The 14,571-nt window shown below is 45.1% G+C and overlaps 1 protein-coding gene across 2 annotated transcripts in view; it reads left to right on the top strand.

The window, feature by feature from the left end:
- The window catches only part of DOT1L (DOT1 like histone lysine methyltransferase), a 352,682-nt gene that overhangs the window by 50,842 nt on the left and 287,269 nt on the right, over positions 1–14,571 (top strand). For both annotated transcript variants that reach the window (XM_082247290.1, XM_082247289.1), the window contains exon 3: positions 1,047–1,121. In XM_082247290.1, the coding sequence (XP_082103416.1) occupies positions 1,047–1,121 (75 nt within the window). The remainder of the gene's footprint in view (positions 1–1,046; positions 1,122–14,571) is intronic.

Genomic DNA, 14,571 nt, shown 5'->3' with positions numbered 1-14,571 from the left:
GGCGACTCCCATTGAAATCTATTGGGACAAGTCGGATACAAGTCGCCTCAAAGTAGTACAGGACCCTTTTCTGAAGTCGGAGCGACTTCAGTAGTGCCAATTAAGACGGCTCTCATTGATTTACATGGGATTTATGTCAAGCGACTTGGGGCGACTTGAGGGCACACAAGTCGCCTCACAAGTTGCGGCAGTGTGAATGGACTCTTAAAATCTTTGTCTGGAGGTCTCTGCTTTAATTATCTTCTGTAAAAACATGTACATTAAAAGCAATGGCGCCTAAAACGTATACCAATCAGCCATAACATTGCGACCACTGACTGAGTAAACTGAATAACATTGATCATCTCATTACAATGGCATCTGAAAGTAGGTGCGATGGATACATTAGGCAGCAAGTGAACATGTTGTTGTCCCTGAATTTAACATGGTGAAAGCAGAAAAAATGGGCAAGTGTAATGATTTGAGCCATTTTGACAAGGGCCATAATGTAAAAGCTAGATGACTGGGTCAGAGCATCTCTAAAACTGCTGCTCTTGTGGGATGTTACTGGTCTGCAGCTGTCAGAACCTACCAAAAGTGGTCCAAGGAAGGAAAACTAGCGGTGAACTAGCGAAAGGGTCACGGGCAGCTCTTGGATACCCTTGGGGAGCAACTGTAGCTCAAATTGTTAATGCTGGTTCTGATAGGTATCAGAACACAGTGTGTCAGTGTGTTGCATATGGGGCTGCATAGTAGCTGACCCATATGCACGGCAAAAAAGTACCTACAGTGGGCACGTAAGTAATGGAAGAAAGTGGCCTTGTCGGATGAATTCCTCAGATCTCAATCCAATGGAGTATCTGTGGGATGTGCTGAAAAAAACGGTTTATGGAGAACCCACCTCACAACTTACTAGTAGAGTTCATGCCTCGATGGGCTATGGTGGGTGGTCCATAATGTTGTGGCGGTTCGATTTATATTGGTAGCTTGCTATGTGTACAGTATGTGCTAAAATGATTTGTGTATGTAGAATGTAGATATTTACATGTTGTTTTTTCTTTTTTCAGATGGGTCTGTGAGGAAATCCCAGACCTTAAATTGGCCATGGAAAATTATGTACTCATTGACTATGACACCAAAAGGTAAGTTGAATTACAGGTACTCATTATATTTTTGTTATTGGTTTAGATAAGAAGGTAAACCCCACAAGGGGGGAAAAGCTAGGGATTTTAAAGGTGCCAATTAACTCAACGTCAAAACATATATTTAAAATGTACAAATTTTATTCAAAAATGTTTTTACAATTAGACATAAAGTAGAAAAACAACATGGTTAAAACATTTTTTTAGCAATCCCGACATGTTTCACCAAACTTTTTCTTCAGGGGATATGTTTTATGCTACTTCTAAAATAAAAAGCATATACAGGATGTAAGATGTTAAATACTAATATGAGCAGTAGAAGAAAATTGTATAGATAGAACATCAGCTGATACATGCAATATATACATTTAGATTGTTGTATCTATATAATGTTTGTCTATTTTAAAAAAACTTTGAATAAAATTTGTATATTTTTAAATATGTTTTGACGTTGAGTTAATTGGCACCTCTAAAATCCCTAGCTTTTTCCCCCTTGTGGGGTTTACCTTGTCTATTTGGGATGTGGTGCCCTTGAGCCATTCACCAGGCATTACTTAAATTTTTTTTTTATTGGTTTAATTATTGAGGATGACCTTCCTGTCCTTAATTCTTCAAATGAGGATTGGGTCTTTTTATGGCAGCTCTGGAGGGGGGGGGGGGGGGGGTGACAATGAACAGGTTAGTGACATGAGGAACAGTGATGATTGAATCTAAATGAATTGACCAGCACCTCCTTTAGAAATAATGGGTTCCCACACAGTCTACCTGACAGGCACCCCAGCCCATTTTCCTATTTGCCTGTATCCTCCCTTAGCGGCAGCCCTGGTAGTGGATCCCTGCTAAGGAACTTAAAGCCTGTAGTACTTGGAATGACTCGCTCATTTCCAGTAGGGGACTGGCTTTTTGGCTACTAATATTTAAGAACGTCTGTGCACATTTAGACATCTGCGGTTAACTTTATTTAAAAGCCACATCCCATGATGCTATGGATGCATGTAGTTCGCATAACATCCATAGCAAAAAAATTTTTTCTTTTTGTGGAAGCTGTTTTACAGCAGTTGTGCTGATAAAGACCCATACCCCTTGTTCATAGGAAAGCGATCTCATCTTCTATGCATCCATCTTACTGCTGCCCCCTCAACATAGTGCACTGGTTGGCATCAAAAGGATAGGCAATAAGTCTTTTGACAATCGTTCAAAACTTGCGGCTTCCTCTTTCTCTTTTCCTTCTGCAGCTAAAGGCAAACGTTTCCATGTAATCCTCCACCCATTATGACTCCTGTTTTCTCTTTGCTGAAAGATGGGTCTTGCATTTTTGCTCTTTTGAGGCTTCTTTGTCTGAAGGGAGGACTACCTTGAAGGGGCTATCCTAAATTGGGGAGCTGGGTACAGTAGATCCAACTCAGAATATTTTCGCTGTGTCAATTTCCAGTGGATCCTGCGTACAAAATTGAGAGCTGTTCTCCTGTACCCAGCCAATGTGACGCAGTTTCTCCTAGGAACTGGCACAAAGATAATGGTTAAGTTCCCTCATATCCTGGTTGGCCTGTAGACCGAGGACAAATTGTAGCCTCAAGGCCCCTAATTTCCAAATAAACTCTCCTTCTGAATCTACAGGCTATTCTTAATTGGTCAGTTGTGTGAATATTCCAGCTCAGAGGAACACCCTGGAACAGCCATGCCTCTTAGAGAAGGTTGGAAAGTAGAGCCCAGAAATCTCTGACTCCCATATATCTGTAAACATGTTGAGAGGAATTTATCAAGTACCGGAGTAGCTAAAATCTGGAGCAGCTCTGAATGGCAACCAGTCAGCTTAGTCAGCTTCTAGCTTTAAAAGTTTTATTGAACCCAGACTAAGAAAAACTCCTCATTACATACTCCTTTTTCCTATCTGTGCAGGCTACATGACTATATAGTTACACATGTAGGCATATGACACTCCCTCCTCCTTCATGTCCGCTTATTGCTAAGCACTGTGGGGGTAGGATATAGTATTCTGATTCCTTACATTCACTAAGAAACTTGCATAAAATCTTACTTTTAATATAAATCAGTATTACATTTATAAAATGTTTTGATAATAGCTGTAAAGTAAAAAGGAGCCCTGGAAGCTGATGCCATCTGAACAAAGTGAAAGCTAATCAGTCGGTTATCTCTGACTCTGCCTACACCAAAATAATGCACACAAAAAAAACACATTTTATTTTCAATAAAGATTTACTGGAAGCTCTTAAAACAGTTTTTTGATCTTTTCTAATCTAATTTGAATTGCTGGAAGTTCGTCATGTGACTGGCACAGCACCCATCCGGGCTGGCCAGACAGACTCGCACTGTAGAGTGCATACATCCGCAGAGTAATAGAAGCCCCTCCTTTGTCCAGTGCTGGACTTGCTGAGGATGCAGGGGATGTCAATCTCAAGATATCTCAATGATCTTTACTCGGGGAGCAGTCGGTTCCAGGTTTAAAGTGAAATGGAAGAAGCAAAAGGTATCCTTTTTATCTGGAAAGAATGAATCTCAAACGGGACTAACAATCGAGGAAAGGGACGTTGCTATACCAAAGAAATTTAGATAGGTGTTGTAGATGCAGAGATGTATATAAAAAATATATCTTAGCTGGATTAAAAAAATCTATATGCTTCAATCACATCATGAGTTCATCATAATGGCACATTGACTACGCAAAATATTAAAATGAAGATATTTCAAACAGTTCATAAACCAAGTAATCTGTATAACATGACGTGGACTCCCATTAGGCAGATTGTGATATCTTGAGTCAACTAAATATTGACACCACTGACATTTCTTACATGGATGTGTTCCTCCATTAGTTGCGACTGGAGGGATAGGGTTATTAAAAGTACTGGAAACAAATTTGGCCTTTATGGATGGGGCCCTTTTAAAAGTAATTAGTGACTTTGGGGAAATTAATTTAGCAATTTTCTTGTCAGCTTGAAGCAGATGCCAATACTTTGTGATCTGTTTTCTTATAATATGTTGAGAATTATATGTAGTGATAAACCTAATGGGTTGTCTATCATGTGTAGTGTTCGTACAGGGTTTTTCTTTCAATAAGGTTGGTCTTGATAGCTTGAAGGCCTTATTGTAGGACTTCTGTAAACAAGTTTTGGAGTAGCCCCTATGTATGAGGCGATCTCCAAGTTGTGCAGCTGCTACCTTAAATTTTATCATCACTGCAATTGCGACGCAATCTCAAAAATTGAGAATAGGTAATGGATCGAATAAGTGGTTTTGGGTGGAAACTATCAGCTCTTAAAATAGTGTTACCAGCCGAGGGCTTGCGGTAGAGATCACTTACCAACATGTCCTCGGGGGTAACATCTATTTGGACATCCAAAAAAGTAACTCTCTGAGCTATAAGACATAGTAAATGAGAGATTATAATCTTTCGTGTTCATAGACTATAAACATTGACGTAGGAGATCTGGAAGTCCATCCCATAAAAGGAATCCCATACATCGTCTGTGTCGTAGCAAAAAGATGTCTTTAGTAAACAGAAGGAAATCCTCTGAATGAAGAAAAAGGCGTTCCCACTTCCCCAGGTAGATTGGCGTAGGATGGGGCACAGCAAGTCCCCATCTCCATGCCCGGAACCTGGAGGAAATGGGAACCATCAAAAGAAAAAACATTATGAAAAAGAATATACTCAAAGATCTCAATCATGAACTTAAATTTATCTTCAGAGTGGGCCAGGCTCTGTAGAAAGGTTTTTTTATCAACCTGTAAGCCCTTCCAATGAGGAATAGATGAATAGAGCGCCTCCACGTCTATAGTCCCCAGAAGGGTCCCTCTGGGGACGCGGAGACCCTCTATTGAAGATAAGAAATGAGCTGTAAAAAAAAAAAAAAAAAGAGCTGTATCCTTTTATAGGGATTGACCGATTATCGGCCGATAGGCACTTTCCCTGATATATCGGAATCGGCCCCTGAGGTTACCGATATTGCTGATATTTCAGGAAAGTGCTGTACCGGAGTGATGCCTGCAGCTAGAGGCATCACCCCGGTACTGGTGTCCATAGTCGACGGTCGGCTGTCTTGTAATGACAACCGATGCAGCTGAGAAGCTGCTCGGCTGCCATTACAATGAACGGGCGGGGACGGTCCATCACTAATCCTATACAGAGGAAAGGTATTCAGCGTATCATTTTCAGGTGTTTTTTTCAGCTGTTTTTGCAGGTGTTTGGAGGCAGGCATTGACATCTTACTTTATTTGACATCCAACAAAAATGCTTGTAGTCTGCCAAAAAAGAAGCTCATGTACTTTTTGAGCTCCAGGCATTTTGTTCAGGCGACAAAACGCTCATGTAAACGGGCCTTTGAAATGAATGGTATTTTGCTTGTTGGGTGTTCTGAGATTTCGGATATGAGTTTTACAAGCTGAAAAGCGCTCAGATGGGAACAGGGCCTTATACCCAGACACTGGTCTCTACATCCTGAGATGTTCTCTGCAATCTGCTAGCGTTGGGGAACTCTGGAGGTAGATCTACTGGACTCAAGGTTCTACAAGTTGGACAAGTTGTATCTGGGAAAGAGTCCCACTGACAATAGGGGTAGATACACTGGTAACACTTTAGGAACTAGTTCTCCTAACTTATGCCTTCCCCCCTGGTTTAACTACGGCTTCATCTTTTGCGCCCAGGAGGGCTAGGTACACCTACTTAGTGAATTTTGGCAGTGGACATTCTTTGGACACTTCTAGTCCAGCCAGACTTGGGTCCTGTTATTTCCAAACTGGAAGCCGGCATCAGGTTGCTTCCATTACAGGGCTTGGAAATCTTTTATGCATGGTGTGAAGCCAGGCAGTGGCACCTATGTAAATATGTTAGTTGGAAATTTTTCCTTCTCTAATCAGGTGGGGAAATTAAATTGGCCTTTTAAGTACCAATAAGGGTCAGATTTTGTGTCCCATCTTTTTCCAGAGACTGTTGTTTCTCACTCCTTGATTTGTACTTCATGCAGGTGGTAACACAGATGATCCCACCTGTCAGGCCACCCTTTTGTCTTTGAGACTTTAACTTGGTCTTGGCTGTCCTTGCAGAAGTCCTCTTTTGAACCAAATCCACAAACTCCATTAGTCCTTTGAATCAGAAGTTGTCGTCTTTGGTATTATCACTTTGTCAAGAAGAGTGTGAGAGCTGGCGGCCTTTTCATGTAAGGAGCCGTTGTTGATCATGCATCATAAGGTGATGATACATCCTCATCCATTGTTCTTGCCTAGAATGGTTTCCTTGAATCAGGACAATACCTTGCCTCTTTTTCCTAGTCCACAGTCGGCAGGGAAGAATCGCTGTATACTCTGGATGTAGTTTGGGCGGTCAGGATTAGCGAGGTGTTGGCACAGGTCAGGATTCCTGTGTTGTGTTGCTAGAAGAGCCCAGGAAGAGTGGGCGGCATCCAGGTCCACTATTTCTCACTGGATCCACCAGTTAATCATTCAAGCCTATGGTTTAAAAGGACAAGGTCCCACCCTTTTTGTGGGGAGTGCACTCTACCAAGAGTGTGGGGGCTTCTTGGGCTAACTGCCATCAGGCGTCTGTGGTTTAGGTTTGCAAGGCTGCTACAGTCTTTAGTTTTCACTTACAGGGTTTTACCAGGGGGATGTCAGAGTCACAGAGATAGTGCCTTTGGCCTTAGCGTATTACAAACTGCAGAGTAGGTCCTTTGGTATTGATGGCGTTGGTTATTGTTGTGTCTCCCACTCCTCAGGTTTTATTACTACGAGACATCCCACATAGTTAGGATTATAAGCTGCTCTGTGTCCTGTGATGTACGTTAAAGAAAATGTAATTTCTCTATCGTTCATTGACGGACACAGCTCCATCTAGTCAGACTATAGGATTATGCTCCTCCTATCAGGAATGGGCACTAGGCAGGAAAAAAGCTTAACCACGCCAATGAGGGCTGTCCCTGCAGGCATAACCCCACACACCCTGCTATCATCAAGCAGTTTCTTTATGCCTAGTTTAAGGAATAGGACCTAGCTCCCTGCTGCGACTTCGGTCTTGGTTATTATGGGAAAGTTTGTTAGTTTGTGATTTTTTTTTATTTTCACTAGTTTGTTCCTGAGGACCAAGATCCAAAGGAACTACAAGCAACAGCCCCCAGAGGTTTCCCACTGGATAATCTAGATTGTAGTAAAAGAAATAGCCGCACATCCAGGGATTCCAATAAGTTTCAAATACCTTTTTTAATTCCAAAATGTTGCAAGTGATGACACCAAAGACACCAACATGAAGTCTTGTAGACGCGTTTCACACATACATCTTGTGCCTAATCATTCAATAATGCGGCCGGTGTGGTGCTTATTTGAGGGGGGTGACTTTTCCTGTGTGGGCCCCTGGCCAGGGACCTTCCGATGCCTATTGTTCTGGGTCCCCTTTTGGGGGCCCTGGAGACCACATGGCGCGTCGTGGGGGCCGCCATTTTGCTGATAATGATTTTTATATTCCCATTAGTTTATATGGGCAGCCATTTTCTATAATCCCCCCACTGAGAATGCATGAGCGGGCATTTTCCTGAGGTCCATAGGCTGGGCAGGCATGTGGCATGTTTTTTAAAATATATATAGGCTTAGGCTACGTGTACACGGGACGTTTTAAAAAGTCACCAGGATGATAATTCACCTGCTGACCCCCTGGGAGCGTTTGCGGGACCTTCTCGTTCAGTCTTAGCCAGAGATTGCAGTTATTTTTGCAAAGTCTGGTGTCTAAGGTAGACTTTGTCATTGCTAGTGCCGCCAGCCGCAAACAGCCTCCGCCCTCAACTCCATTGGCAGTGTCTTCAGACTGTGAGATAGACATGGCCTCCGCAGACGCAAACCACCCTGAGGGGTCGGTGTTTCATTCTGACGGTAAAGAGGACCTGTCCTCATCAGCCACCATGCGGCAACACGCTTGGTGGAAGCTCTGATAGTTTCAGTGTGGGAAACTTTAAAATTGGCTGATGAACCCATAGCGTTGGGTACGAAGGTGTCTTTTGGCTCCATCAAATCCCGTAAATCGGGCAAGGTGTTCCCTTGCCCAGAATTGTTTTAATACTATTGTGGATGAACAATGGCGGCGCATTAAGCACATGTTGGTGGTGCCTAAGCGTTTTGCACGCCGTTACCCCTTTGCGGAGGCAGTGTCCGCTAGGTGGACTGTACCACCAAAAGTGGATCCCCCAGTGTCTGGCTTGAACAAAGACTCTTGTACTGGTGGAAGAGTCTCCAACTTTCGCGGACCCTGTGGATAGACCGGTGGAATCCTTGTCCTGCCATTTACACGTGGTAGCAGGTCCCATATTAAAGACTACATTTGTGATGTTTTGGTAGTGCAGACCGCTGCAGAATAGGTGAAGTTACTTAAAAGTAATTTGGAAGCTGAACGGCTCCCCCCTGTGGTGTTGGAACTACTGGACCAGTTGGCTAAAGCCCTGGTGTTCATGTGATACATTCCTGTATTCGGCCCTGTTGGTGGCCAGGGTGTCTGCAGTGGGGATTGCTATTAGGCGAATGGTGTGGCTAAAAAAAAAGCTGGTCGGCAGACCCGGCTTCTAAAAAGGCCTTGACTGATCTTCCCTTAGGGGAGAGGCTGTTTGAATCCTCTTTGGACGAGTTGTTCAAAGGTAGGGGGGGTAAGAGCACTCCTCTTCCCCAAACTTCTAAGGGCAAGGCTTCACATCCTAGGTGGGTGCCTTCCTTTAATGCTCCTAAACATCTTTTTCATGCCTTGGGGTTGCAAGAAAAAAGGTAAATCATTCAGGTCTTCTGGGGGTTCTAAGAAGCTGTGGTCAGGAAAAAGCAAAGACTGGCCAATCTGGATCTGCAGACAAGTCCTCATCTGCATGATGGGGGGGCCCTCACCCGATTCTGGGGTGGGGGGGCGAACGTCCTCGTTTCATTTCCTCCATTATTCAGGACAAATGGGTTCACAAACTAATCCGATCTGGGTACTAGATCGAATTCCGGTCCTGCCCGTCGGACAGGTTCTTCCTGTCCAATCTTCAACTATCCCCAGTCCGGTTAAGAGGCAGTACATGTTCTGCTGTCACTAGGTGTGATTGTACCGGTTCTTTTTCAGGAACGTTTTCAAGGGTTTTATTCCAAACCTCTTCACAGGAAGGAAGGCAAGGTACGTCCCATCCTGGACCTCAAGGCCCTAAACCGCTACGTGCGGGTACAGAAGTTTCAGATGGAATCCATCCGCACGGTGGTGGCGTCACTACACCAGGGAGATTTCTTAGCCTCCATAGATATCAAGGACGCATATCTACACATCCCCTTTTTACGCTGGACACCAGCGGTTTATTAGCTTTGCAGTCGCAGAGGAGCATTATCAATTTGTGGCATTACCCCTTGGTCTCGCCTCAGCTCCCAGAGTGTTTACGAAGGTCTTAGCACCGGTATTGGCATTGCTGCCCCAGCGGGGGACTGGGGTATTTAGATGATTTCCTGTTGAGAGCGGACTCTCCTTCAGTCTTGTTGTGGGATCTAATTGTCACTGTCATAACTCTGCAGGATTTCGGTTGGAAAATCTTCAATCCATCAAAGAAATCTGCACTGACACCTGTCTTGAGGCTGGATTATCTGGGCTTGACTCTGAATTCAACCTAGGCCAAGGTGTTTCTTCCCCTGGACAAGTTGCAAAAGTTGCAGGTGGCGATTCGGTTGTTGCTGGCGAACAATCTGTCCTCCGAGTTTGCATGCGGGCCATGTGTCTGATGATATCAATCTTCGAGTCGGTTCCGTTTGCTCCGTTCCATACCAGACCTTTGCAAAGGGAGATTCTTGTCAAATGGAACAAGGATCCAAAGTCCTTGGACTCTTTGATTTGGTTAAGCCACAACACAAGGTCTGCTCTGTTGTGGTGGATTCAGTCCTCAGCACTATGCCAGGGCAAGTCCTTCCTCCCGTTGTTTTGGACGGTGGTGACCACGGACGCCAGCCTATCGGGCTGGAGCGGGGTGCTTTGGGAAGCTCTGTGCCCAGGGTACCTGGACGATGGAATAGGCGCAACTACCGATAAATGTTTTGGAGCTCAGAGCAATAAAGCTTTGTCTGAGCCATTGGACGATTTGTTTGCAGGATTGTCTGGTTCGGATTCAGACAATACCATGGCTGTGACTTGCATCAATCCCCAGGGGGGCACCAAGAGTGTCTCAGTGGCCGAGATTCTGTCTTGGACGGAAAATTTATTCCAGCCCTTTCTGCTGTACACATTCCAGGTGTGAAGAACTGGCAAGCGGATTACCTGAGTCGGCAGGTGTTGGATCAAGGGGAGTTGTCCCTGCACCCGGTGTGTTTGGTGGGGGGGACTCCTGAGGTCAATCTGTTTGCTTCTAGCCTCAACAAAAAGGTTCCGATTCGTAGCCAGGTCTCGAGATCCTCTGGCCGATGCCACAGACGCTCTGGTGGCTCCTTGGGGTCAGTATCGGCTAATTTATGCCTTTCCTCCCTTGAAGCTTCTGCGCAGGATAGAGTTTGAAGGGATTCCGGTCATTCTGGTGGCTCCGGACTGGCCTCGCCGGTCTTGGTACGCAGATCTGGTAAGGTTGGTCGCCGATGCTCCTTGGAGACTTCCTATCGGGGAAGATCTGCTGTTTCAAGGTTGAACAGCGGTTGGCTTTGAGCACTATCAAAGGCCAAGTGTCGGCTTTGGCTATATATACTTCCAACGCCCATTAGCTAAGCATGCTATGATTCTTACTTTTATACAGGGAGTGCGCCATATGGCTCCCCTGAGAAGTTCCCCGTTACCTTCCTGGGACCTCAATCTGGTATTATCTGTTCTTCAAAAGCCTCCTTTTGAGAACATTCCGGAGATTTCTCTGCTTTCGTTGTCCCAGAAGGTTGCCTTCTTGGTGGCTATCACTTCCGCTCGCAGAGTATCTGAACTGGCGGCGTTGTCCTGACGCTCACCTTATCTGGTGATACAGAGATGAAGTGGTACTTCAGCTTCATCAGTCGTTTTCTTCCAAAGGTTGTTCCTGATTTTCATCTGAATGAAGACATTGTGTTGCCTTCACTGTGTCCTTAGCCCAAACATGCACTCTTTGGATGTGGTTTGGGTGATCAGGGTCCATCTGGAGACCACTGAGTCTTTTAGAAAATCAGTCTTTTTATCCTTACCCAAGGACCTCCTAAGGGATTGGGTGCGTCTGCGGTGACCATATCCAGATCGATCAGGCAGATGGTATTTCAGGCTTATTCACTGAAGAGTCGGGTTCCTCCTTTCCTGGTGAAGCGCATTCTACAAAAGCGATGAGTCTCTTGGGCTTTTCGCCATCAAGCGTTGGTGCTGCAAGTTTGCAAGGCGGCAACTTGGTCGTCTGTGCACACGTTCACAAAATTCTACAAAGTAGATGTGTTGGCATCTTCGGATGCTTTCTTTGGCTGCAAGGTTTTGCAGGCTGCTGTTTACCCCCTTTAAGACCGGAGGATTTGCTCCCTTAATGACCAGGCCCTATTTTGTGATTTGGCACTGCGTTACTTTATCGGACAATTGCGCAGTCGTGCGACACTGTACCCAAATAAAATTGACGTCCTTTTTTCCCCACAAATAGAGCTTTCTTTTGGTGGTATTTGATCACCTGTGTAATTTTTTTATTTTTTTTGCTGCGCTATAAAAGCTACAATTTTGAGAAAAAAAAAAAAAATTTCACATTCTGCTATGACATTCAAAAAAAAAAATTCAAAAATCAATTTTTTTACATTAGGCCAATTTGTTTTCTGTTACATATTTTTGGTAAAATAAATCGCAATAAGCGTATTTTGATTGGTTAGCGCAAAAGTTATCGCGTCTACTAACTACGGGAAAGATTTGTCATTTTTATTTATTTATTTTTTTTTTTTACTAGTAATGGCAGCGATCTGCAATTTATTTTTTTTATTTTTGTTTTTTTGGAGACTGCGACATTGTGGCGGACAGATCGGTCCCCTGACTGACATTTTTGACACTTTTGGGGATACCTGTGACATTACTACAGTAATCGGTGCTTAAAAATATGCACTGTTGCTGTAATAATGACACTGGCAGGGAAGGGGTTAACAGTATAGGGGATTAAAGGGTTAAATGTGACCCTAGGGGAGTGATTCTAACTGTGGGGGGGGGGCTTGGCTTCTGAGATGACCATACGGACATGTGTTCCTATATAGAAGGATCACATGAGCTCCGTGATCATTTCAGGGAGGAGGATTGTCGGCAGTGTTTACAACAGCTGACCGTCCTCTCTCAGCGGGATGCGTTTGCGGGTGTGAGGCGGCAATCGTAGCCGCCTGACCCGTGCATCGGCTTCCCCGCTCCCGAGTGGGGGCGGGAGCATGCTCGCCCCCTAGCTTTCCGCGCGTGACCAACATAGACCTACGTCCGTTTGCGCAGGAGAGCCACCCTGCCGCAGTAAAAAGGCGGCGGGTGATTGGGAAGTGGTTAAAGAGAACTGTTTTTTTTTTTTTTTTTTTTTTGTTTTTCCTTGAGGGTGTATTGTGTTTTCAGGGTGAGCTGTTACCTGATTGGCTGTTTTTTAGCCTTTGGGGAGCTACGTTTTCATATGCGTCGTCTTCCCCCCCCCCCCCCCATGAATATACTGCTTTGGGACATATCCCTATAGTCTCTGACTAGATTGAGCTGCGTCTGTCGTTGAACGAACGTAGCACCCACCCCCCTCTACTTCAGAATAAATGGAGTTTTTACTATTGTAAACACTGTTTGCAACTAAACTGATGATAGCAGGGGGTGTGGGGTTATGCCTGCATGGACAGCCCCCATTGGTGTGGTTAAGCTTTATTCCTGCCTAGTGCCTATTTCTGATAGGAGCACAGCCCTATAGTCTGACTAGATGGAGCTGCATCTGTCGAACTTCAGAGGAAAGGATTTTACAGTAAGATCTTAGAAATACCAGTTTTCTCTTTCATTCATTGACGGACACAGCTCTCCATTATTCAGAAACACAGGGTTATATTGCCCCCTGCAGGAGTAGAACACTAGGCAGAAAGACTGTTACACCTATGGGCAGTCCTAGGTGATATAAATCCCCCCTCTCTGCTATAGGCCTTCAGGTTTTTTTGTTTTTTTTCCTTTCCTAGTCAGGAGTAAGGACCTTGTTCCCTGCTGGGATCTCTGGTCCTGGCACTTTTTTCTTTTTACTGCCATTTTTTTTTTCTACCGTTTTTTTCCTGTGAGATCTACGATCAATTACAGGACTGGGAGAGGGGCTGGATATCTGGATCCAGTGGGTCCCCCCAGTCTGGCTAGTGAGTGCACGCAGACCAGAGCTCCGCGCTGGGTTGGCCGTGACAGGCCCATCCTGGACCGGGGCTGCCAGCGAGTTAAATGTCTCACGGGGACACATGAACGGGCGCCTATAGTCCCTGCCAGTGTTACTGACATCTTTTTTAGTCGGTCTATCTTAGTCTGCAGGTGTTGGGCCAAGGGGTCCCTTCCCTGGACGGGATTCATCAGATATGTCTCCTGTGGGGCATCCCTGAGGTGGATTTGTTGGCGTCCCGGCTCAACAGAAAGGTACAGTTGTTGGTGGGAAGGTCATGGGAGCCTCTGGTGGACGCTACAGACACTCTTGTCTCTCTTTGCCAGTATTGTCTGATTTACGTCTTTTCGCCTCTCAAGCTTCTGCCGTGACTTTTGTTCAGGATCAAGGCCGAAGGGATTCTGGTCATTCTAGTGGCCCTGGACTGGCTTCACCGGTCTTGGTACGCCAACCTGGTGTGACTGGTTGCTGACGTCCCTTGAAGACTGTCTCTCAAGGAGGATCTACTGTCGCAGGGGCCAAACTTCCATCCGGCCGTGAGATTTGAACTTGGTGCTTTCAGTTCTCTAAAAACGTCCTTTTGAGACTTCGGGAGATTCCCCTGTTTAGTGTCCTAGAAAGTGGCCTTTTTTTGGTGACCATCACCTCTGCTCATAGCATGTCGGAGCTGGCGGGGTTATCTTGCCATACCCCCTATCTGGTGGTCTTAAGAGAAGGTGGTTCTTTGCCCATATCCGTCGTTCCTTCCTAAGCTAGTGTCTTATTTCCATTTGAATGAAGACATTGTGTTGCCTTCCCTATGTCCCAGGCCTAAACACCCTAATTAACTTGGTTTGAATGCCTAGGATGTGGTTTGGGCGATTCGGGTGTATTTGGCAGCCACGGAGTCTTTTCGGAGGTCAGACTCGGGGTTTGTGATCATGGACCAGCCAAGAAAAGGGCTGTCTGCTTATTCTGCGACCATTTTGAGATGATCAGACACAGTGATTCGGGCCTATTATATCAAGGGTCAGGTTCCTCCTTCCCTGTCACAGGACACTCTATTTGGACGCTTAGTGCTTCTTGGGCCTTCCATCATTAGGCTTCAAGGGAGCAGGTTTGCATGGTTGTCGCTTGGTCGTCAGTTCACACTTTTGCTAAATTCGTCCCTATGGTTCTCAATAATGGAGAGCTGTGTCCGTCAA

The sequence above is a fragment of the Pelophylax lessonae genome, assembly GCF_965119305.1.
Source record: "Pelophylax lessonae genome assembly, chromosome: 1".
Lineage (NCBI taxonomy): Eukaryota > Metazoa > Chordata > Amphibia > Anura > Ranidae > Pelophylax > Pelophylax lessonae.
Note: the sequence above shows the minus strand (reverse complement) of the source record. Positions and strands in the feature narration are given on the sequence as shown.